The sequence below is a fragment of the Manis pentadactyla genome, chromosome 2 (assembly GCF_030020395.1).
Source record: "Manis pentadactyla isolate mManPen7 chromosome 2, mManPen7.hap1, whole genome shotgun sequence".
NCBI lineage: Eukaryota > Metazoa > Chordata > Mammalia > Pholidota > Manidae > Manis > Manis pentadactyla.
In genome coordinates this window covers 174,104,025-174,128,808 of record NC_080020.1, presented here as the reverse complement: position 1 = coordinate 174,128,808, position 24,784 = coordinate 174,104,025, and the positions used below count along the sequence as shown (strand labels likewise).

At 47.8% G+C, this 24,784-nt stretch overlaps 2 protein-coding genes across 11 annotated transcripts in view; both read right to left on the bottom strand.

Moving 5' to 3' along the window:
• SFXN5 (sideroflexin 5) overlaps window positions 1-19,987 on the bottom strand; it is a 106,840-nt gene extending 86,853 nt beyond the window's left edge. For 2 of the 6 annotated variants that reach the window (XM_036906460.2, XM_036906461.2), the window contains exons 1-2: window positions 19,833-19,987; window positions 9,463-9,531 (exon numbers count right to left, since the gene is read on the bottom strand). In XM_036906460.2, the coding sequence (XP_036762355.1) occupies window positions 9,463-9,531; window positions 19,833-19,931 (168 nt within the window). In that variant the 5' untranslated portion in view covers window positions 19,932-19,987. Of the gene's footprint in view, window positions 1-8,205; window positions 8,279-9,462; window positions 9,532-9,797; window positions 9,942-19,405; window positions 19,813-19,832 lie in introns of those variants that run through there. The other 4 variants (XM_036906457.2, XM_036906458.2, XM_036906459.2 and 1 more) reach the window with 4 other exon arrangements.
• Window positions 19,988-21,503: 1,516 nt separating this feature from the next.
• RAB11FIP5 (RAB11 family interacting protein 5) overlaps window positions 21,504-24,784 on the bottom strand; it is a 36,314-nt gene continuing 33,033 nt past the window's right edge. For all 5 annotated transcript variants that reach the window (XM_036906454.2, XM_036906455.2, XM_036906456.2 and 2 more), the window contains 2 exons: window positions 23,992-24,181; window positions 21,504-23,749 (listed from right to left, as the gene is read on the bottom strand). In XM_036906454.2, the coding sequence (XP_036762349.2) occupies window positions 23,546-23,749; window positions 23,992-24,181 (394 nt within the window). In that variant the 3' untranslated portion in view covers window positions 21,504-23,545. The remainder of the gene's footprint in view (window positions 23,750-23,991; window positions 24,182-24,784) is intronic.

Sequence of the window (24,784 nt, the reverse complement as noted above, 5' to 3'; positions counted from 1 at the left end):
GTGAGCAAAATCATGGTTATTTTAAGGCACTGCATTTTAGGGTGATTTGTTACATAGTAAAAGAAGGCTGATATACATTAATGATAAGCAAAAGAAGTCAGAAGCAAAAGAATGTCTATCAAGTTCAAAAACAGACAAAACTAACTTATGGCGGTAGAGGTCATTATAGTGTTACCTTTGTTGGGGTGAGTATTGGTTTGGAAAGGGCATGAGGGAACAATCTGGGGTAATGTGTCCATATCTGAGTGGTGGTTACATGGGTATAAATATATGTCAAAATCCATTAAGCCATAAATTTAGGATTTGTGCATTTTACCACAGGTATGCTATACCTCAAAAAATAAACAAGAAACAGCAGTCCTAGAAGGCAGCCATGCCAAGGTTAGATGAGAAACCCAGATATCAGGGATGCCCGGTGTGGGGGGAGAAATCCAATGAAGCCACCCTCCTCTCCTTGCAATAGAGGGACAAAGCTGGCTGAGCATGGGACCTTGGAGAGACTACCCATAAGCCCTTGGTCTGAAGGCAGGATGCAGCAGCAGGAAGGGCACCCAGTGGGGTGACAGGCATCCACTGAGCCGGCTGGCAGCACAGCCTTGTAGCCTATGAGAAATGATCAGCCACCTCATGTACTGTAACAGCCTGGACAAGCCAGCCAGGCCACCCTGACCCTTTAGGGCTCTCTGGGAAGTACCTCTGGCCAGAGCTGGTCTAACCAGGGGCATTAAGGAGCCTGGAAAACTTTTCTTGGGAGCAGACTAACTGCTGGGAAGTACTGCTCCTCCCCTTTCAAATGTATACATATCAGTTCCAAAATTCCAGAGTCCAGTTCCCAGAATCTGCTTCCAAAGTGGAGACAGCTTTGTGTTTTTAGGGTTCCCCACTCCACCAGTTAACCCACGGTGTTTAGAGAATATGTGAGAAAAATATAGAAAAGCACAAAAAATTATTTTAAGTCACCTGTAAACATACCACGGAGGTGACTCCTGCGAAAGTGAGGATGATTTTCCTACTACACAGAATAAATTTGCTTTGCAGCAAAATGAGATCATGTTGATTGCTTAACTTGCTTAAGATCACACTGATAGAAAGTGTGCAGTTTAGTATTTGAACCCAGAGTTTAGTCAGACCCTTGCTCAGCCCCCACACCCCCCAAAAGCTCCTAGTGATGCGGCCAGCTCCCCATCCAGGCCCAGCCTCCACACCCGAACAATGAATGCCCTACTTTCCAGCGCAGAGTGCTGAACGGCCCTGTGTTCTCATTATTTTTCCACTCCAGGGATTCTCCGGAGTTCCTATAACAACATGGCCAGATTCCATCTCATTTTACACGGTCATCAAAGGGAGGCCTCCTGCCACAAAGTAAGTCCCAAAGAGCCCTGATCCTGGCGTGCGTTGAGGGAGAACTAGAACCCAAGTTCCTCAAGACAAGTCTGAGAAGGCAGGACTGAGGGAAGCTAGAACGCTCTCCGCCTCGGGGCCTTACTGACCCTCGTCAGGGCCTCTGTCAGAGGCTGAGGGGCTGGGGCTCCAGGCCCCTCCGTGGGGCAGCCAAGGCCCAGGCTGCTGTCTTGAGAGGCCCGAAAGGCTGGTTGCTCGGGGGCTGGTCTTCTCACTGCGGAGAAGGGGGCCATCTTCAGGGAGACTTGAGGGCTGGGAGGAGGGCCTCCCTGCTTTAAACCCTCCTCTCAGCCTGATGCACTGTGAGGCTTGGTGGAAGAGCCCTGGGCACTTGAGGGGTGGGGGCAGGGTGAAGTTTGCAGGAAGTCTTGACCAGGAACAAACAGGTGGCCAGGCCCTGAATGCAAAGATGGTGAGGGGTCCTGCCAGGCCCAGAGACAAGGCTGCGGGCTCTTCTCTACAGGCCTGGGACAGGGGGAGGGATGGTGCAGGTCACTGCTTCTCAGACTCAATCACTGGCCTGCCTGCCTCTAGCTTGCCTGCCAGAAAAGTGTCACCATGAGGGTGTCTCCTTATATGGAGGAGGCATGATCTCCAGAAAGTCCCTCTGGAAATGCTGACTCTAGAGAGGTAATTTGAATGGAGGAGAAACCTGGCCCCAAGGGTCCTGCCACAGGCCCTGAGGGGAAGGAGAAGGAAGCCAAGGGACAGGCATGGAGTGCTAGGGTGGTGGCCGGGGAGGGGCAGGAGGCCAGGCAGGACAGGAATGGGGACAGAGGGACACAGGGAGAGAAGGGCACAAAAGAGAAAGCTGGGGACAGATCCATCAGAAGCACAACTAATCTTTCCTGTGAGGGAGGAGGGCGCCGTAGTCCCACCCCTCAGCTAAATGCAGACTGAGTGTAACCCCTGGTTGGCTAAGGAGGGAGGTCAAACTGATTTAAACATTTAACTTGTTATAGTAATATCGAATATATTACCTATATGATGGGAGTAACAGCACCTAGCAAGGATGTGGGTGGTGCCAGAAATATGTCACACCCTTCTGATAAAGGGAACCCCCCCCAGGCCTACCTGTGTTTCACCTCCTCACCCTGCTCACACTGCTCACTTCATAGGACATGCTTCCTCCCCATCAGCTCATCACCATCCCATCTATCCTTCAAGGTGCAATGCCACTTTTGCCAGGAATCTTCCAGAAATGTTCCCTCCCTCCTCCGAACAGAGAGCATTTCGGTTGCTCCTCTCCCAGGTCCCTGCCACTTGCCACCTGTGTGCCCCGGGTTACCTGGCAGAGAAAGCAAAGTGTGAGGAGCAGAGGACTGAGTTTGGACACCTTTGCAGGTCCTCGGGACCAGCTCACCCCAAGCCCATCACCAACACAGGGCCCCTGCAAAATGGGGATTCAACAAAAATGAATGATTGAAGCTGCTGGGGGTAGAAGTGAAGGATATGGTCAGGTTCGGAAACCAGGTTTCTAAGCAGTAGGTCAAAGCCCCTCAATGGTGACACTTGTTTTATAGAATCCCAGGATTCCAAGAGACTGTGTCCTGTTCACAGGGGATAAGAACACCCCTTTGCATATGTCTGTCATAGAGCCATGTAGGCTATCCATTCCTTGAGACAACTGGGGCCAGAGAGGGAAGGGCATTTCCATGTCCAGGGCCACAGAGCGAGTGGGTGGCACTTAGAAATGCTCAGTTCCTTCAATCCCAGTCCTGGGCCATTTCTACAAGGTCAGCATGGAAGAACCTCCTATCCTCATGACAGCAACTGAGGGAAGGGTGGTCTCCCAAAGAAACCACATCAATGCCCACATCCCCTCAAAGCTGATACCGACTGGGGCAGGGCACCCCAGGTAAGAAAAGGAAGGGTCTTCTTTACTCTCATTCAAGTCAGGCCGGGCCTGACACAGAGAAATTGAGCAGCATGTTTAGACAAAGCGGGTACGATTGAAACATGGGCATTTCAGGCAAAGTGGGGAGTTTGGGAGTTGCAAAGCTTGCAGAACTAAAAAAGGGGAAAAAAGTAGTGTCAAGGGTTGGGGAGAATGACTTGGCATTGGGGTATGCATGAGAAGACAGCGCAGGAATGGCTGGCAGGGGCCAGCAGGTAATGTCACATCGTACCTTGACCATTCACCATCCACTTGTTCTCACCTGGCAAGTCTTGCATCTGTCAAGGTCAGGGCCATGCATTCTCACCTTGTCTGCAACCAGGGCTTGAACCATTCCTATACTGGCCCCCAAGCAGTGTGACTTGGGGCCCAAAGTTAATGATTTATGTTTAGGCAGAGTCCCAAGCCCTTCTCTTGTCTTCCCAAGCCTTCCTAACTCCTTTCTTGTCCCCTACCAGCAGTCCTGCGACCCCCCGTCTATGGTTATTTGTACTGAGTTTGGTCTTTGGCTCCCACCAACCACAAGCCACCCTCTGGGTGGCCCAAGGGGAGGAGAAAGCAGGGACACATGGGGAGAAGTTCTGCTCTCCCTGCAGCTGACCTCTGGTCACCTCCAGGGGGCCTATGTGAGGTAAATCAGTAGAATTCTGTAAGCATGCCAAGTGGTACACCCCTTTAGAAAATAAATCTGTCCAGCTATCCTAAGAACTTCAAAAAAAATCATGGCTTCTAGCCTGGAAACCCTACTTTTGGGAATTTATTCTAACAACTTAATTCAGCAGAAGTGAAAAGTGATATGGCCAAGACTGTTTTTTGAAGGAAAGCAAAAGAGAGGAAACAACCTGTTAGATCTAGAAGTCTAACGGGGATGGATGGCTGTTTATACTATATATAGCACTTGATTTTGAAAAATTACAAAGACTAGGAAATGAATGAAAAAAGCAAATAAAAAATCCATCTTCAATATAATAAGCCAAAAATGTATACAAGTGGGCAAGAACTTGAAGTGTATAAAGGTACTGACATTGGGTATTTTTAAATGAAAAATTTTATTAAAGATTTTTAAATTTTGTCTGGAATGCATGTAAGTGGACATCCTCACTACTATTGAGAGTATAAACTGATATAATCTTGGTACAGGTTGCAACAATCTGCAGGGCAATCTGACAGTACATATCAAAAGACTTCAAATGTCTTTCATTCAGAAATCCCACTTCTAGGAATTTATCCAAAGGCAAAAAAGAGAAATATGGGAAGACTTATGTATAAGGATATTTATTGTAATGTTATAATGGCAAAAAACTTGAAACCACCCAAATGGTCAACAGTGGAGAAAATTAGTAATTAAATTATAAAATAATCACATAATAGATCACTATGCAGTAATTAAACACAGTTTGAAACAACATTTAATAACAAGGAAAAATGCTCATGATATGCTATACCAAAAAAGTACATATCATATATATATATTATGTAAACATATATATCATATATGCTTTTCTCTATACATATTCTCTCTCTATATATATATGTGTGTGTGTATATATATATATATATATGTACATATTATATAAATCATCCTTATTTTGTACATACACATGCACTGAAATGTTAATGTTGATCATTTCTGGCAGGTGGGAGTATGAACAGCTTTTATTTTCTTCTTTAGACTTCCACAGACACCAGTCTTTAGGGACACTAACAGAGCCACATCACATCAGGAGGCATAGCCCATCGACCTCATTTTTAGTGATGCTGAAGCTTGGTCACCTATTAAATGGGTGGCTTCCAAGCTCTCAAGTGTAAAGGTACCTCTTCCCCTTTGTAATTGCTAATCTTCAGGGTAGTACTTACTTGAGAGCATATGAATATCCTGCTTCCCCAAAACCTTTCATTCTATGAAAATTGCATTATCCATTAGTGATCCTGAATGGATTCAGTTATTTCACTGAGGGTTACACTGTGGCTATTTCCTTCTACATTTATTAGCTGGCATTCTTCTGTGAAGGGGAGCTTCCCAGTCCCACATTTTTAGTATTACTGTGGACTCATGGATTTATCATCATTATTATTATTCAGTGTATTATAATCCATTGCTTTTATTCTTTTTAATGCTTAAACTGTCCCAAATGTGGCCAATGGGTTTCCCTTCAAGCCAGTTTCCATGTCTCCATCATTCTCGAGAACTTTCTCACTTTCCAGAGCAATCTCTCTTGCCCCAGATGTGGATCTGGCCATCTTTCCAAGAAGCCCTGGTTCCTCTTAGTGGGTAGCAGTGTTTAGAAACCAGCATCTGAGTGCTGTGTTCATTATTACCAGGGCATCATCATTTCTAGGCCCATTCAGTGAGGAGAGCCAGGAAACTGGGAAATACAGAATTGGTAAATGTGTGTGTGTATGAATCATGAGTTCACACTGATACCTCCAGTTCAAATACACCACATGAGTCTTTTCCCCTACACCATATTTGTACCTCCCTACTCCCATGATAAGAACCCTGGTTCATAAATATAAGTACTTATTTATTCTACCCTACAATATACCCCAATAAGTTTCAGACTACTACACCAATACTAATAATGACTTAGTGTTATTAACACTATTTCAGTTAGTTTTCTATGCCCTTCAAAATTGTAATCTGTCAACCATTCATTCCCTTAAATAATTATTGACTTCAGAATAGCAAAGCCCTTTCATCTTCTCTCCACAAGTAACAGTAACTTAGATGTCAGCTGGTTCAGCTTTGACCTTAGAGATAGAGATGGAATTCCACAACCTATGAGGAAAGTCAAAGCTGGGGCTTCTGCCAGCTCCTGGTGGTTTCCTTCCTTGAGCCTGATCCTGCACACACGGCACCCTCAGGAGACTCACAGCCACTCAAGACCTGCTACCAAATGTTCTACTCTTGCAGAAATTTTGTGAGCCAGGCAGACTTTACTGACAACTTCCCTGGAATGACAGTGGAGGGGACATTAGTGTGACATGGCAACAACTTCCACCTGCACAGAGGCCTGACCAGTCAAAAAAGAGCCCCAGCCACTGGCTTTTCAGCTCAGCCTGGTTACTTGCTCTCCTTCCCACTCCTTTTTCCCTATTCTGCCTTCTCTCTCCTCTCTCTTGTAGGATCAAAGAGCACAGTTCTTCCCTTCTGTCAAGCAGACCAACTTCCTCCTCCTCTGAAGCCTTGCTCAAGACATTCTTAGAACAAAGACAGCCTTCTTCCTGAGAGAAATAATAGTGAATAAAATTTCCTCTGCCTCATTACACATACAAGGATTGGAATCTTTTTAAAGCCTGGTCAGTTATAAATTATAAACAAGTAGCTGCAAAATTCTCTTAAGACGAGTCTATCCATCGACTCAGCTAATGCCCCTCAGAAGCAGGTCACCGGACAGCTCAATCTGCTCAGGATCTTTTCACCTGGGAAACCTCCAGCTTCCAGAACAACCGCTCCATGTGTTCGACTGTCTTCCCACCCTCACAGGCTGACAGGCCTGTCCAGATCCCCTCCAACTGGGCAGCTACCTCCCCACACTCCCTCCCAGAACACCTTCCAAAGACCCTGGGAGACAAAGAGTGTTCTATAAACGTGAACCATGGTCTGTGGACTGAGCCCAGTGGAACAGGGAGCCTGGGCCTCCTGGCAGTGCCCCAGTTCATGGGGGAGGGGCTCAGGTAACAGACTCTTCCCTTTCAGTGCTTCTAATTCCTTGGTGCTTCCACGCAGATGGCTTTGCTAAGCAACCTGCGTGGACTAGAACCAATGCATGTAAAATGCTTAGAACCAGTGAGGGCCTGAAGGCCCCACTCACCGCTCTTCCACCACTCATGGCTGTTCCACAGTTTGAGGGGCCTAGAAGAGCTTCAGTGGGCAGAAACTCTGAAAGGCCAGCAGGTAGTGCTGGGAATAGTCCTTGACTGGAGTGCAGCAAGGAGGGGAGGTATGGATCATTCTGGGAAGCCTATCAGAATCTTTGATAAAAGGAGGGAACATGTAAAATTTGAAAAACATGCTAAAATTGCTGTTGGCTGTTGATTGGTTACTTCCTAGTCAGTGAATAGTCAAGTTGCTTTGACATTTCAATTACTGATAACAGGCCAAAAAGGGTTGAGAAATGTACAAGAATGTTAGGGCCTTTCAAAATGCAAGACCTGAAGAAGAAAGATGTGATACCGGAGGAAAGCAGCAGAATGAAATGGTCTGGGAATGAAGAGGAGGGTGGGCTACAGAAGAGAGAAGGTGTGAGCCCCCTGGCATAGGTAACATGCTGCCCTACATTGCCAACCCATCCTCAAAGTTCCTGCCTGCTCATGGTAACTGGGGAGCACTGAAATGCTTCCTCACTGCCTAATTCTTCCTCCCCTATCTCTCAATGTGCCCCAGTCTTCCATTAGCACCTCTATCCTTTGAGTTAAGCATGGATCTCCACTTCTTCCTTTCCCTGCGATTTATGTTGGTGTTTATGTTGCAACTGTATCTAGTTTTGTACCTTTCTAGAAAGTTACAGAGTGGTGCAAAACTAGATACAGTTGCAACCTGGGCCCTTTGTCCTGCTTAGATGCAGTAGGAAATCACGTTATCAGGGTAATTCCGACATTTCATGTTACTGGGCTGCTGCCTCGGCACAGTGGGGATGGGTGTAGGTCCTTGTGCCTCTTTCCATCATGGCTTTTCCCTCCCAGAGCTGATAGTTCCAGGGCTGAAACAAGCCAATGCTCAACACAGAGATGTGCAGAGAAGTGCTGTCAACTCAGGCAGCTGACTTGGAGGTTCCGTGACTTTCCTTGGGATATGGGGGGCCCAGGGCAGGAGCTCTGGCCTTCTGCCAGCTGAGTAATCTTGGGAGAGTTACCTGAACAGGTCACAAACTGGCTAAGAATAAAGGTTCTGGAAACAAGCTTACCTGGGTTCATATGCTGGCTCCACCACTGGCTAGCACCATGTGCATGAGCCTTAACTTCTCTTTGTTTCCTCATCTGTAAAATGGAACTTATAACAGTATCTACCTCAGAGGGTTGCTTTGAGTTAATCTGATGACCTATGCATATAAAATGCTTACAACACTGCCTTGCTCACAGTAAATGTTTAATAAATATTTGCTATTTTATATGTGCATGCATTCCTACACACATTTGTAAATATGCGTACAAAGGCTACAGATACACTTCTTATAATGGCTGAAATAAACGACATAAATTTAAATTTGACAATACTAGGTATTGGTGAGGATGTAGAGCAACTGGAACATTGCCAATGGGAATGTAAAATGTAGAGCCACTCTGAACAAGTTTGGCAGTTTCCTATTAAGTTAAACATACACTTTCCATACTTACTGTGTGAGTTAGTGATCTGTTCCTAGTTATTTACTAGAGAGAAATGAAAGCATACATCCACACACAAAATGCTCATAGCAGTTTTATTTACAATTTCCCAAAATTGGAAACAGCCCAGCTGTTCATCAACAAGTGGATGGATAAACAAATTATGGAACATCCTTTCAATGGAATATTACTCAGCAACAAGAAGTCATGAACTATTGGTACACAGAACAACATATATGAATCTCAGAAGCATTATGCTAAGGTTAAGAAGTCAGACACACAAAGTTAACTACTGTAGGATTCTATTTATATAACATTCTAGAAACAGGAAAACAATAAGGACAGAAAACAAGTGGTTGTCAGAGGTTGGGTGGGGGCAGGGCAGATCAATTATAAATAGGTATGAGGGAACATTTTAAAGTTTTGGAAATGTTCCACATTTTCATTGTGGTGGTGGGTATATTGCTGAATATGTTTGTCAAAACTCATAGAATGGTCTACATACAAAAGGAAATTATACCTTAATAAACCTAACATTACCTATGAGAGGAGGGAAATGGGTAGAGAGAGTATATAAAAGATACTTTATTGTTCAACTTAAACACTTCTGTACTGTTTGAACTGTTGTAATGAGCATGTCATTCATGTACCAGGTAATAACTTTATTAAAATGTGAATAGTAATAATGATATATATCTACCTTGAAGGGATGCTGTGAGATCCAAATTAAATGAGATAATATGTACAAAGCATACACACTGATGATCCATGGATCTTCTGAAGTGACAAGAGGTATAAAGGCCAAGAGGCCTCCACTGAGAGGAACAGCCATGACTTACCTCAGTGACAAAGAGCGTTCGAGGGTCGATGATGTCCAAGAAGTGCCTGAAGCGGCCATAGAAGGAGGTCTGCAGGAGGGGTGGGAGAGAAGAGATCAGCTGCAGTGCCCCATCCTCCAGAAACTGGGGGGCCCGCCCTGCAACCCACCCTTACTATTAGGGTCCCACAGTCCCCATGTGGGGAATGAATGCCCATGAGGTTTGCGTTTCATGACCCAAGGGCAGGTTTCCCAAGTCTGAGGGCTTCTAAAGTAACTCATGAAAATCATGAAGACAGTGACAGTCCCAGCTTCTCTTTGAGGTGCCTCCCATTTTTCCCCCTCTTGCCCCAGTACCCTGAGATCCATTCTGCAGCTGCCAAGCACCACGGAGCACACAGGCTGAGGTGAGTTCTGGTTCCCAACACTCTCCCAAGACAGCCTCCCTGTCTTCTTCAGGCTCTGCCCCCAGGGGAAGCCCCCCCCCCCCCCACAGGCAGAGCTCCAGCACCACGACTCCCCCTTCACCCTTAGCCCTGGAGCTGCTGCAAGGCCCAGAACTAGGGGCCAACTTCCCGTAGCTTTGCCCAGAGCAGAGGCCCTGGAAAAGGAGGGCTTTGTGCAAAGCAGGCCACAGGCATTAGAGCACAATGAAAGGAAATGGAGCAATGCTGGGCCCTCTGCCCTAGGGGCAAAGCCAGCCTGGCAGAGCCAAGCTCAAGTGGAGGAGAGAGGGCGCCAAGCTGGAGAACAAAGGAGAAAGCTGCAAACACTGAGGGCTCATGCCTGCTACCCTCCAGGCTCTGCCCCAGATTCTCCCTGGAGCCTTACAGCTCCCTCCCCCCGCACCACAGAGGAAACTGAGCCTCCACACTTCCTCCTCCTGCTCACTAGGACACCAGACCCTAGAGCCAACTTCTGCTCCTTTCTATTCCCCAAAAATACCCTACAACAGGTCCCAGGTCTCTTCAAAGTCACCTGTACACACTGGCCCGGAGCCACCTCCATCTCTCCCTGCCTACTCCATCCATCACATGCTGCCCCTCACACACCAGATCAAGCATCAGCACCATTCCTAATTAAAACAGTTCCTTCTAACCTCTTGTAACTCAGATGGCCTAAACCATTTCTTTACTTATACACAATCTACTCTGGTCCTGACAAAATTTCACCTCTAAGAATCTAGTCTAAGGAAATAATCAGAGACGTTCAAGGCTGATGTCATAGATATATGCTGAGGATGCTCAATGAGGCATTATTTTAAAAGGTGGGTGGTTAAATAAATGATGGTCCATACACATTACTGAACACTATGCATCTATTTAAAATCATGTTTTCATACATTTATGACATGGAAAAAAGCTTATGATTTGGTGAAATGCACATAAACAGGATGATTCCAACTTAATATATTGACAAGTAGATAAAATAGACTTAGGTGGATACTAAGTGAATAGCAAAGAGACACAGTGACATCCAGATCCTGGTCTTTAATAGACCAGGGTTTCTTGGAAAAGTGGCTGATTCCCAAGCTGAGGCAGGGAAGGCAGGGAATGAGACCAGTACGTTTCACTGTACTGTAAAGTAATGAAGAGCTACCCCACAAAGTGATGAGGACATGCTCAACAGACCGATGAGGGGTGGATGGACACCATGTGCTCCGGGTACCCTGAGAAGTTTGCAGTATCACTCACACAGTATTCTGCAGGGACTGAATCTAATCGTGAGAAAATTCAGACCAACCCAAACTGAGGAGCATCCCATACACTAATCAGCCTTCTGCATCCTGTAGGTGTCACAAAGACAAAGGAAGACCAAAGAACACTAAATGCAACATGTGATTCTGGTTTGAATCCTGGAAAAATGCTCTCAAGGACATTACTGAGACAATGGACAGAACTGGAATAGGAATCATAGATTAATAAAAGGATTGTATCCATATTAAATTTCCTGGCTATAATAACTATACTAAGGTTATTGCTGTAGACTGAATATTTGTGTCCCCCTCAAAATTCATGTTATCCTAACACCCAATTCAATAGTATTAGGAGGTGGGGCCTTGGGAGATCATTAGGTATGATAGTAAAACCCTCATGAATGGCGTGAGTGCCCCTATGAATGAGACCCCAGAGAGCTCCTGCCCCTCCCGCCATGCAAGGACCCTGCGAGAAGATGGCTGTCTATGGACCAGCCAGTACCTTGAGCTTGGACTGCCAAACTTCCACAACCTTGAGAAATTAATTTCTGCTGTTCATAAGCCGCCCAGTCTGAAGTATTTTTGTTATAAAGGCCCAAGCGGTCTATATAGAAAAGTAAGTGAATGTTCTTGTCCTTATGATACACTGAAGTATTAAGGGATAAATGAATATAACCTACTTTCACATGGGTGAGAAAACATAACGTGTAAATATACAGGGCAGCCGTAAAATCTGGAAATGTAGGTACTATTATTTTATTTACAGATTGAAGATGTCCTTGATGATATCATGTATATTTGCTATGTTCCAGGACTTTATGATCACTTTTAGACAAGGAGAATAATAAAGGAAATGTGACAAATGTTAAAAACTGATAGATCTAGGCAAAGAGTACATATGGAAGTTCTCTCAATTCTTCTCGCAACTTTTCTATAAGACTGAAACTGTTCCAAAATAAAAAGCACAAAACTTTTTTTAAAAAAAGGTTTTTTTAAAAATTAGAAGAAAATATATTAAAATGTTAATTAAGACTGCCTCTGAGTAATAGGAATAGGTATGATTTTTATCTCTTTTTTAAATCGTTTGTAAAATGAAAAAAATCAGCATTATCTATAATATATAGAAGCAATATTCTATTTTAAAAATATATATTAAACTTAAAATAAAAATGAATATATTTCTTGATTATAGGCTCATGCTTCCTGTGCCTTCCTTGGCTCCTGGTCTAGGGTCCCACACCTAGAAGGGGCTCCACAAACACTGCCTCAGTAATGAATGAGTGGGCAGGGAAGCAGCCTATGGCCTGGAGGCTGCTTAGAGGGGATGGAGCAGGCTGGACTTTGAAGGAAGAGTAGGATGTAAAAGGGACAACAGTATGGCCCCAGCTCAAGGAGGAAAGAGGATGAGCAAGGGGCAGGTGAGGGCCTGGGTGAAGCAATTTCTTGAAGACAGTCCAGTGGAATCTTCTTAGCTTTGACTTCCCCTGTGGTCTGGCATTGTCTTCATACTGTCCCGGCCCTCCGGCCCTCTTGTGTCACTCCCCACCACTGCCACTGGGAAAGAGTCACATTTTGCTCCATAGACATCTATATATAACCCCTTCTGGGCTAGGCTCAGGGAACACCACCATGAACAAGCCCTCAAGAAGCCTGGTACATTGAGAGAGAGAAAAAATAAATAAATAACTACAAAATACTACAATCAGTGCTTAAATGAGGCATCAGAAAATGCAGTGAAGACACAGGTTATTTCTTTCAGAACCTCTAGGCTTCCCAGAGGGGCTGTGACAAGCAGATGGATGATTTACCAAGCAGAGAAGGTATCAGCAAGAGCTCACAGGCATGAAGGCTGGAGTCAGAAATAAGACATTTTAGAAAAACAGGGCAAGGCCAGCAACAGATAAGATTTGCCTGGAATGTTTTGATAATTTTTTTAGAATGAGCACTGTAGTCCTCTGGGGAATTATATTATTGTATTTATTCATTTGTATGCATAAGTACCTATTATGTGCAAATAACTGTGCTGAGAAATGCAAGGTATACAGAAATAAAGATCCATCCCAAGCCCTAAACAATCTTATAAGGTAGTAGAAAAAAAGAAAAGAAAGAAGGAGAAAAGGAAAGGAAGAGAAAACTACCAGATTTGTGTAGTTTATTCATTCATTCACCAAATTGCTCCTGAGGACCTACTGTGTGCCTAGCACTGTGTTAGGTCCTGGGAGTAGAGCACAGCTGACTGGCTGGGGAAACAAGGAAGAACAGAGTCACGGACAGTGCCTGGATTTCCAGTTAGACACTGACGCTTATTAACCAGGATAAGGAAAGCAAGAAGCATACTGATTTCATGAGGGGAAAAATAAAAGTTCTTTATTGGTCATGTAAGTTTGAGATATTTAAAGGGTCCTCCAGAAGTAACTTTTCAATAAACACTTGGAAACAGTAAGATTTGAAGAAGGGGGTTCTGAACTGGAAATGCTAAGCACCGATGACAGTGCCCTAATCCAATCAGCCTAAGACCCCCAGGGACAAATCTGTGTGTGACACTCAGGTTTACTGACTTCCAGTGATGAGGGAGGCACACAGCAGAGGAAGTATGGGACACTTCACCAAACAAAGAGAAAAACCAACTTAATATAGAATTCTGGGGAAAGGTGGAGTAAAGTTTAAATCAAGTGGTACTTTAATAGGCTCAAAGCAAAACAAAGCTAAGAAGAAAGGGATCCACATGGGTCTGGACTGAGAAGTAAGTATAAACAGGATTTTCTTGGGATCTACAAAATCAAGATAAATGTGTCCAGAAACTCCTCATTTGAAGCTCTGCACTTGGGTTAATTCTGAGTCAAAGTGACTTAGACCCACCAGTTGAGAGAGGAATGTTTCATTCCTACTAATAAGTTTAAATAGCAAAGTTACTGGCACTCTCTGACCTTGGAGAATGCTTTCTCAGTGAGTATGAATGACTGGTCAACTCAGAGAAGGAAGTCCTTGAGATACTGCATGGCCACTGATGGTCCCAAATACTGTTCCAAAATAAATACTGTTTCTTTGTAGGGAGGTGACTTTATGTGTCTGTCCACCCAGCCTGATAAATTACTTTCTCAGTCTGAGTTCATTTTTATTTTCTCAATAGTTTTAAATGTATGGCCTTTTTTCCCCGCTCCAAAATTCAGCCTCTTTCTTTACCTGATCAGTAAGTGGATGTTTTTCCTTCCCTTGTTCTTTACCAGAAGAATGAATCAGCCAAGTGACTCTGTCTTCCCCTTCACAAGAAAGGTGAGTCAGCTAGTTCTCAGAGGGGCTCGGGGCCTGCAGAAGACTGCAGCCTCCACTCCTCTGCAGCTCCTGGGGAGAACAGGCCTTGGGAGCAGCTGCTGAAGGCAAAGGCCCGAGAAGAACCTGACAACCCTCCTATCCCCAGACATCTAAATCACTGCTCTTCTGGATCAGGAATAAAATACTCACTGTACCTACAGCTCAGATGCAGAAAGGCTGGACCATCTTGATAGTCCTCAACCAGGCTGTACATTGAATCACCTGGGTATTCTAAAAAACAGACTGTACACCCACGGATTTGATGCTTATTGGCCTGGGATAGGCTCCAGGCATCAGTGTCTGATTGAAAACCTGCCCAGGTGATTCTAACGTGCAGGAGGGGTTGGGTGCCACTGGACTAGACAGTGTTGACCATAACCAAACCATAAGCCAGCCCCAGGCCCAGTCCTGGGAAACAGTCACTCTCTGGCCATTAGGATGTAAATGATTAAAACACATTAACTACCTGCAAGGCACTTTCATTTTACAACTTTATTTCCGGTGAACTATAAGAGAAATTTCCCCATTGCCTGCCCACTATCATCCCACACAATCTTCTCAACCTTGAAGTGCAGAATGCCCTTTCCTGACCAGCAAGCTCCCCATGCCCCCGAGAGAGCCCTGCGCAACCCACCTGCTCTGCCACAACAGGCCTCGGTCAGTTTGGACCCAGCACACACAGCGCACCCCATAACTCCAATCATCTTAGCCGATGAGTGAGTTTGCCAAAGGAGCAAGGGAGTTCAAAAACAAAACAAAATAAAACTTATTTCTAGACAGACTGAAACACAAATGGGAAGAAGCATGTGTGTTTATTTCCTACCCTGGGGCCCTGGCTTGCCAAAAATGGTGTCTGAGAACTGAAGAGAAAAAAGAGCAAGTTCAGGAGAGGAAATAAGCAGAGGAGGAGGAGGAAAGGGAGCTTCCCAGGGTTCTGTCCTGCTGTTCTCCTCCCCTCAGCTTGGCAATATAAGGCAGTGGTTACAAGCATGGCCTTCATGTTTACAGGTATGACAGGGGACAGAAGAACATGCTAAACAATACCACAGAAATACCATCTAGCCACATTCCATATGAGGGAAATTCTACATGCCAAACAATCCAACAAATAGAAAAAAAGAGGGAAGGAGAATCAATAGATTAGAAGCCATAAAGGAGACATATCAGTGAAATATAATATGTGAACCTTCTGAGATCCTGGTTCAAACAAACCAATTATTTAAAAAAATGATGTGACAATCAGGGAAATATGACTAATGCAATGGACTAAATGATTGTGTCCCCTCCAAAAGTTGTATGTTGAAATCCTAACCCCCTAGGGGATGGTATTGGGGGATGGGGCCTTTGGGAGGTGACAAGGTCATGAATGGAATTAGTGCCCTTATTAAAGAGACCCCAGAAAGATCCCTCCATCCTCTACCACATGAAGTTTCAGCTCAAAACCAGAAAGCTGGCTCTCATCAGACACCGAATCTGCTAGCACCATGATCTTGGACTTACAGTTTCCAGAACTATGAGAAATAAATTTCTGTCCCTTCTAAGTCACTCAGTCTCTGGTATTTTGTTACAGCAGCCCAAATGGACTAAGACAAATAGTGACTGATTTGATCACCTTTGATGATATTAAGAATTATTTCAGGTGTGTTAATGGTATTGTGATTATGTTAAAACTGTCAAAAAACCTTCTGATATCAGTGAAAAAGAAGATACTTCACCTCTGTGATATTCTTCCCCCAAAGCCGTAACTCCAGTCTAACCATGAGAAGGACACTAGCCAAACCCAAATTAAGGGACATTCTACAAAATATCTAACCAGTACTCTCAAAACCATTAGTCATAAAAAACAAGGTAAGTTTGAGAAACTGTTACAGACCAGAGGAACCTTAGGAGCCATGATGACTATATGTAATGTGGGATCCTAGAAAAGAAAAAGGACACTAGTATAAAAAATAGTGAAATCCAGTAAGTCTGGAGTGTGGTTAATAATAATGTTCCAAGTTGGTTTCTTAGTTTGCACAAGTGTACCTTGGTAACATGAGATGGTAATATTAGGGGAAACTGTCAGGGCTTCACAGGCTTTCTGTTATCATTTGACTTCTATAAATCTAAAATCATTTCAAAATAAAAAAATAATTACTAAAAAACACTAAACAAAAAAGTCCTTTATTTTTTAGAGATACCTACTAACAGGTACAATGAAATGATGGGATATCTGGGCTGGATTTTAAAATAACTCACTGATTGGGGGTGCGGGGTATGTAGCTGAATTGAGATTGACTTTACATTGATAATTGTTGAAGCTGAATGATGGGTGCCTAGGAGTTCACTGACAATTGTCTCCACTTTTGTATGTTTGAAAACCTCCATAACAGGAGTTGACAATAAGCAAATAAGCAAACAAACATGGACTCCAGAGGCAGACTGCCTAGAAAGTTAATCTGTGTGCTGTGGTTTTCTCCCCTATAACTGTGCATGTCTCACAGGGCAGTTGTGGAAACTAAATAGGTTAATACACAAAAAGCCTGGAACAATGTTTGGCTATCATCACCATCCTATGCAGAGAAAGATGGTCACAGACCAAAGCACATGAAGGCCAGTCATCTTTGTCCACCCTCTGATGCTGTGTGGTGTCCTTTCTCCCCCTGCCCTGCTGCACAGGGAGATCTTTGAAGGGTGAAAGGAGGCAGGGCCCTGGGGCGACTCCAAGGAGTAAGGAAAGACCTTGGCACCCAGTCTCGCAAAAGCAGTGAGACTCAGTGAGGATCGAGAGACTTTGGTGGTGTCCCTGGTGTGAGCTCCGGAAATGGATCCCAGATTATGAACCACTCAGGGTCTGAGGGGCTGAAAGCAACCAGCGTGATGGGAAGGAGGGTTTGAGATGGTGGGTGGAGGTTGGATTCAAGGAAGAAACGGTCAGTAGGGGTGGGCCACACAGGCCTTTGGGGCCCTTTCAAAAATGAAGTCTTTGTCTCCGAAGCAGGGGAAGCTACTGGAGGGTGTTTAAGTGTGTGTGGGTGGCAGGGAGTCACCTGATCAGACCTGCGCTGGAGGCAGGAGTCACCTCCTGAGGACTGCCTCCAGAAAAGGGAGGGCCTGGAATGGGGCCAGCGTGAATGCAGAGAGCACTCTCAGGCTTCCCTCGCAGCTCAGGAGAGAGATCATGGGGGACTGGTCTAGAATTTCAGCCATGGAGACCAGTGGACTTGAGAGCTGTTTAAGAGATGAGAACTCGGGGCCTCTGGTTGTATTGAGAAGTTGAGGGAGAGGAAGGGAAGTGTACAGGTGACTGCCAGGTCTCTTTGGACACAGTCGACTGGATGGCATGTTGGGCTGCCTGCACAGGAGAGAAGTGTGTGGGAGAGACTGGTTTGGAGGAAAAAGAGAAGTTCCTTAAGGTGGATGAATCACACACACTGTGCTTTATGCAGGTCACCGTGCTGAAGGAGGGGCACTTCAAAAGCAAGCACCACACTTTTATTGCCCTCAGGAATGGTGCCAGATACCAGCAAAGGCTGCCTGGGTGGAGTAGTCTCAGGTGTGCATTTATGGCTCCCAGAGGTGATCTGAGCAAAGGACTCAGTCAGTAAAGTCCACAATAAGTGTTTACTGTGTGGCCAAATGTCCCGAAGAGCTACAGGAAGAAAACCAACCCACAACTCTTTATTTAGCACATCACTGTTTGGCTCCACCTCAGGGCAAGATGGAAACAAGACAGGGCAAGGTCAACCTTTCATCCAAAGGTGCACTGCACACCAAGTAACCACACAGAATGCCAAGGACCACAGAGCAGACTGTCAGTAAAGGCTGACCTATGAGGATCCCATTCAGGGTGGCCAAAGAGGTGGAAGGAGGAAGTCAGTGATCTGGTCCAGGGGAAGAAGGACAGACGTGTTTCCCAAGGAGGTGGGCCTGACGGAGCCTTGAAGGATGAGTAGAATGTGTATGGAGAGCCAGTACAGGGGGACAGCCAATGAAGGGTCACTCAAGTCTAGGCGAAGGCACCCCTGATGGTATCGCCCTGGAGTGGCACCGGACACTGGCAGGAAGAAGCCAGTCAGTGTCGCCTCAGACACCTACATGCTGAGATGGCTTATTTTTTAGAGATCAAAGTCCTGTTTAAAAACAGTGGGAACATTTTCTCGGGAGGGTGGGGAGCACAATTCCTTAATTACCAGCGAAGCTCGATGCACCACTTTGCTGCAACCAGTCCCTCTCCTACCACCACCAAAAAACAAAAGCAAAAAACACTCACAACACCGACCTTCGTGCAATTTCCCTTCTTCTTGCAAACTTCTTTCTGTCTGCCTCTGCTGCCCCCCGCCAAAACAAGCTCGGTTAACTTCAGCCAAGTCTCTGCCGCTTCCCTAATAAAACTCGGTTTCCTCCGCGCTGGAGGCAGAGTACGGAGGAAATGCGGCGGCCCGCGGCGTGGGAACTGCCCCTCCCTGCCTGGGCCGGGTTGCGGGTTCGATCGCGGGCTCCGCCGCCGAGGGCGAGTTAGTGATGCCCAGTCGGGGGTCCCGGGACTAAAGGACCACTGTCACCGTGCCCGGAGAAGCCCGACCGGGTCGGACAGAGCGCAGCTTTCGGCGGCCCCAGGACCCGGGTGCGGGAGACCCTCCGCGGAGGTCGCAGCGTGGGAGGGGGCTGGGGAGGGATCCCGGCAACGAAGACCCTCCGAGCGACCCGCGGCCCCATGGGATGACACAGTGTTTTCTCCGCTCCACGGCTCTCCCTGCACATTCTCACTCCATCCCCAGCAGGACCCCAGCCGGTCGACCCGCTGCGTCAGCAAATCCCCCGCCGGAGAGGACAGGGGTCGCCGGGCCGCAGGCAACACTCGGCTCGCGGCCCTAACCCCTAGCGCACCGTGGGCCCGGCTTCGGGAGCGTGACCACGGGATGCGGATGCTGCCCGGAGGCTCTGCCAGCGGCTCGGAAACAATATCAGTGCCCACCGGGGAAAAAAGTTGGAAGGCATCTCGGCCACGCCAACTTCCCATCCAGGGCCGGACTCGAACTTTCCGCCCACAGTGGCGGGCTGCACCGCCCAAAGGAACCCCGCAGATGCTGCTTGGACCCGGGTGCCCAGGATCCCCGGCCTCGGCCGTGGTGGCCAATCGCAGAGCGCCGCGGGCGGGAAAGGCTGGAGGGCTCCGGCAGCCGGGAGGTGACGGCACGGACGCCCAATAAGAAGCCAGGGTGGGAGTCCTCGCCCACTTCGCTGACCAATGGGAATGGCCGCAGTTCCTGAGGCAGTAGCTGCAGGTTCCCCGGTGGCCGCAGGTCGCAGACCTCAGGGCTAAAGGAAATTTTGGAGAGGAATCTGCTCGCCCTCCCTGTGCCACCTGTCGGCCCTCAGACCACAGCCAGCCCGGTTCTCACCTGCTGGAAGCGGGGTTTGCCCAGCTGGAAAGGAGGTGCATCAGTCGAGACGTTAGCGGCACTAGCCGCCGCCGCTGCTGTAGTCGCTGTATCCGCCATGGCCACTGACGCCCGCAATCTCCGGCCCTTTTAAAATGTCCCTCCTCGGCCCCCGCCACAGCTGCTTCTCCCGATTGGCCATAAGCAACCGCAGCGAGCGGGAGGTGCAAGGGGTTGTGGGGAGTGTAGTTTTTCTGCTTACAGCGCTTGACAACCCTGGACTGCGGAGAGTTGCACGGACTCAGACCGCGTCTCGGTTCCCGCCGCCCGTTTTGCAGGGATCTGCAGTCCGGGAAGAGTGTGCGTGTACGACTGTCAGGTCCCAACGGACCACGGGGTGGACCCCTCTCTGGTTACCTGCACCTAGAAGTTTGAGTTTCTGTGGAGGGCGTCGCTCCTGGAGCTGCAGCCCAGAAGAGCCCTACTCAAGCGGGTCCCACTAGATGGGACGAGATGGACTAGGACTCCAGGCGGAGCGGGTTAATCTCGAAAGGCTTTCTGCGAGGAGTTGCGCTGCGGAATCTTGCAGTTTCTTCTGTCCCCCCTCTGACCTTCGCCTTGTGCTCTCCAGCCACCCTGACACTCGATTCCTGGAGCATGCTGGGCCCTCCCCAACCCTTCAACATTTTCTGTACCCAGAAGACTTCTTTCGCCTTAAAGTGGCTCTCTTTCTGGCCTCAGCCTAAACATTGCCCCTCCCAATCCATCGCCCTACTTCCACAAAATACACTTAATGCTTCTATAGCACCCAGCACTTGTCTTTTGCAGCCCTTGCAATTATCCACGGTCTTGATTATCTGTCTTTCCTACTGTAAGGTCCACAGTACAGGAGGTTGTGACTTTTTGATTCACTGCTAAGTCCTCAGTGCCAGGCACGGGAGGACTCACAGCAGGGACTCTTTTATTTGTTGGCTGTGTAATTAACAGGGGCTTAAGGCCTTAGCAGCCTCCATGTCCTTCGGCCAACCAGGCAAGATCCCTTCCCAGCCTAATTCCTAGGCAGTGGGGAGTCGGGTTCAGTCGTTTATCAAACACAGGGCCTTAGGTGAAGGGGAGTACTGCAGATTGTAAAGCAAGGCACCAGCAGGGATAATAAACACACTCAACTGCAGAACAGAGTAGAAAATTCCCAGCTGAATTGCCTGGTCAGCAAGCCAGACTAGAGGTAAGGGAAGCTGCCTACTTCACCCAAGAGGACAGCAGAAATACTTGCTTTTGACCCTACGGAACCCCACTTTGGTCTCCTTAATCTGGTGGTAAGGCATAGGATTGGCTCAAGTCCGCCCATGTCTTTCTTTACAGTCAGTTCAATAGTTGAGCCACAAGAAGCATTTTTCTTACATCTAGAGATTCTAGCTAGCCATGAAAAATCATCTGTATCCTGAACTTCCCTTTCTTTCCCTACTAGACTAAGTAGGTTGAGAATAGGAATCAAGTCTTTGACCCTCGGTATTCTCCCACAGTACTCAATAAATGCGGGTATCCTGGGAGTGAGGAAAGACTGGGTCCAGGCTGTGTTGCTGTCCCTGATGTCAGCACAGAGGCAGTGTTGTCCAAGAGCCCCATCACCTGCCTTCTCCCCCAGGACACTTCCTTTACATGCTCATCAAAACAACACAACAGAGCCACCTGCAGTATGTGAACATTTTATTCTTTATGAAGTGTTCAAAACACTAAGAACAAGCTCTTTATAAACAGGAGTTACAACTAGGAAGACAAACAGCAAAGGAGAACTGTGCCTGCTTCCTGCCCGTCCCACCTTACGTCTCCTCCAAACATGTGGCCAGGAGCAGAAAACATCTAACAAGAACCTTGGGCTTCAACTCAAACCTCTTCTGAGGACATCCCTGCTCTGAGCATTTTGGAGGCCACCACCAAGGATGATAAGTGGAAGATCAGGGTCAGGGCTGGGACTGCTTAGAGCCCAGAGAAATACCAAGTAGAGTGACCCCCTTCCCTGAGAAGAGATACCTATCCAATCCCCAATGACCCCCAAAAAGTATACCCAAAGTCCTAGAACCCCATGGATACTTTCCTCAGCTTTAATGGACCTTAAGGTAGGTTAACATTACAGGGGCTTTGCCCCATATGTGGGGTTCCTCTGCTTCGTCCTGGCAGATAACAGCACACAGACATGATGTCTTGTGCGGCTTTCTGAATGACCCCACAGGCCTCTCATGGAGAAGAGGTGATCCCAGAGGAGCTCTCACCTCCTCATTGGGCCAAAAGTATCCTCCTTCAGCAGCTTATAGCCCTACAACTTTTGCTAAAAAAGGAGGGTGCCCCAAGCCACCAAAGGTTCCCTGCAGATGCTGTGCGGAAGCTGCCTTGTTTTCTGCAAGCAAACCAGGGGCTGGGCCAAAGGACAGACACTTTGGTTCAAAGTGCACTACAGCCAAGCCAGGCAAGGCCATGGGGCAGAAGGGACAAGCTCGTGGATGGATGGGAGGGCAACAAAGCCTTTTTCCTAAGTACAGGTGGAGTGGGACCTCCCACTTCCAGAATGTGGTTTTTATTTAATCCTAGGATCCTCCTCAGTTGGGGTTGAGGGAAGAGAAGATGGCAGGGAGGTTAAGGGGCCAGTTGAGCTTGGCTAGACCCTTAACTGAAATTAACTCTAGGGGAGGGGCAGAGGGCACAGCAGGCTGCCCACATCCTCCTTTTCCATTCCAGAGCCCTGACAGATCCAGCCCCCCTGTGCCCAACAGGGAGGGAGGGACAGACACTGAACAGGGAGGGAGGGACACTGAACAGGCTCTTGACCCCACCCACAAAAGGCACATTTTAATTGGTTTCCAAAAATTCAAACTCTCCAGCAGCTTGGAGTTTTGGCATCTGGACAGGCAAAGAGAACAGAGATGGAGGCTTAATCCCCAAACATAAGCAGCACAAAGCCCTGAGGCTGGAGGGGCCCATACCCTTGGGGTGCGTGGGGAGGCACTCTCCCCCACCTACCCCAGCTCTCCACACATTCACACAGGACACTCATGGAAAGGTCAGAAGAGGGCAGGGAGGGGCCTGGCAAGTGCACACCACTCCCCCCATCCACACCACATTTGTTCCACAAACAGCTGGAGACAGACAGACTTGGGACACGGCAAAGAGGAGACTAGACCATTTGGGCTCCTTGCTCTCAGGGGAACATACACAAGGCTAAATGGTAGGTGCCCAGGTTGTCAAAAATGCACAGATGGGCGGCATGGTTCCTGCCTCATCCCCAGTAATACTAGGGGCCCTCCAGGGCTGGAAGGAGACGAAGAGGGCAAGAGTGTAGCCATGGAAGAAACGGCTGATCATTCTTGTGGGTAATTAAGTATGTTCCAGATACCACCTAAAAGTGCAGCTCTCCTATGCTTCGACTTGAAGGCTAAATTCTTTGTTCCAGTTCCCCAGAGCCCCCAAAGCTAAGGGACATGGAAATAGGTAGGTGGGAAGGACCTAGGGCTCCCAAAGACATACAAGTTGCATATGGAACCTGATGCCTCCAGTGGGACTCCAAAGGGCCCCCCTTCCAGCAGCCCTGGATGAGGCAGGAGGGAAGGAGAGCAAGGAGTGAGGGCAGAGGACAGACTGCACCCCACCCCAGGCAAGACAGCTCGATGGGAGGGACAGAGGGCGCAAGTCTGTTTGAGCCATGGGTCCACACTGACCTCCCGGGGTGGGGATGAGGAGGGCTACTTAGGGGGGCCGGGGGGGATCTGCAGCAGTGTGGGTGAAGTCTCCATGATCCGCACCAGCAGCCGGTCAATGTAGCTCTCCAGCTCCTGCACGTGTTCCTCCCGCTGGCTCAGCTCCCGCTCCCGCTGCAGTAGCAGGCTGATGAGTTCATCATGGGTTAGGTGGTAGTACTTGGCTGACTGGTCCAGCACACCTGAGTCCTGCAGCCAGATGGAACGACAGTGAGCAGGGCAGGACAGCCTCAGGATTACTGCCCTCCAGCAGCCAGGTTTCAACTGCTCCTGGAGCTGCCTTTCTTCAATGCCAGAGATGGCCTTGAAGGGCTCTGGGATCCGGGGCCAGGCCTGCTCCTTGCTCCGCCCTGCCCAGCACTCTGCTCCTGACCTCTCTGCACAGTACCACATATCTGGTCTGATGCCCCCTGGCACCTGCTGGGCCTCACCTTCAGTCTTTTGGTGTCCACGGCCTGGCCAACATGAGGAGCCAGAGCCACAGGCTGAACACTGCCAGATGTAACTGTCTTGAGCTTCTCCAGCCCGCTGCTCAGGGCTGTGCTCAGACTGGAGCGGGGCTGCTTCCTGTCCGGGCTGTTCTCCACAGGAGCAGCACTGAGGGGCTTCACAGGGTGGGGACTGAAGAGACAGATGGAAGAAGCATTATAGGGAAGGATGGGCGACACAAGGGAATGGTGGGGCCACCTTCTCTATGGGGCCAAGAGGTCTGCTGGATAGAAAGCCACCACACAGCCAAGGCCCTAGGGCAGCTACACCCAGCATTCCTCAGCAGCCTTTCTCTCCTCCTTGCTCCTACCCCAGCACCTGCCCCCTCCCCCATTTTATTCCCTCAGATGACCTCACCCCTCTGCAGGGACAGCAAGGGCTGTCCTACAAACTTCTCTGCACCTACGCCCAGTCTGTGCCAGGGCCACACCCCCTGGTCCATTGTCCCTAAACCCTCTTTTATGCTGTAATCATTCTCTACAGGGATGACCAAACCTCTCAGGTTCCCCATTTCCCCAGGACTGGGGATTCCCAGGATGCAGGACTTTCAGTGCTAACATCAGGAAAGACTTGGGCAAACTGGGATGCTTGGTTACCCCTCCCCTCCCTGCTGCTTGCTTGCCTCCATCCGCATTTACAGGCCCGAGACCCCCCCTTGGCCTTGTCTTGCCCAGCTATCACCCTCAGTCATGCCCCACATTTTCCTTCTCACCCCGCCTCTCCAGGACAGACAGA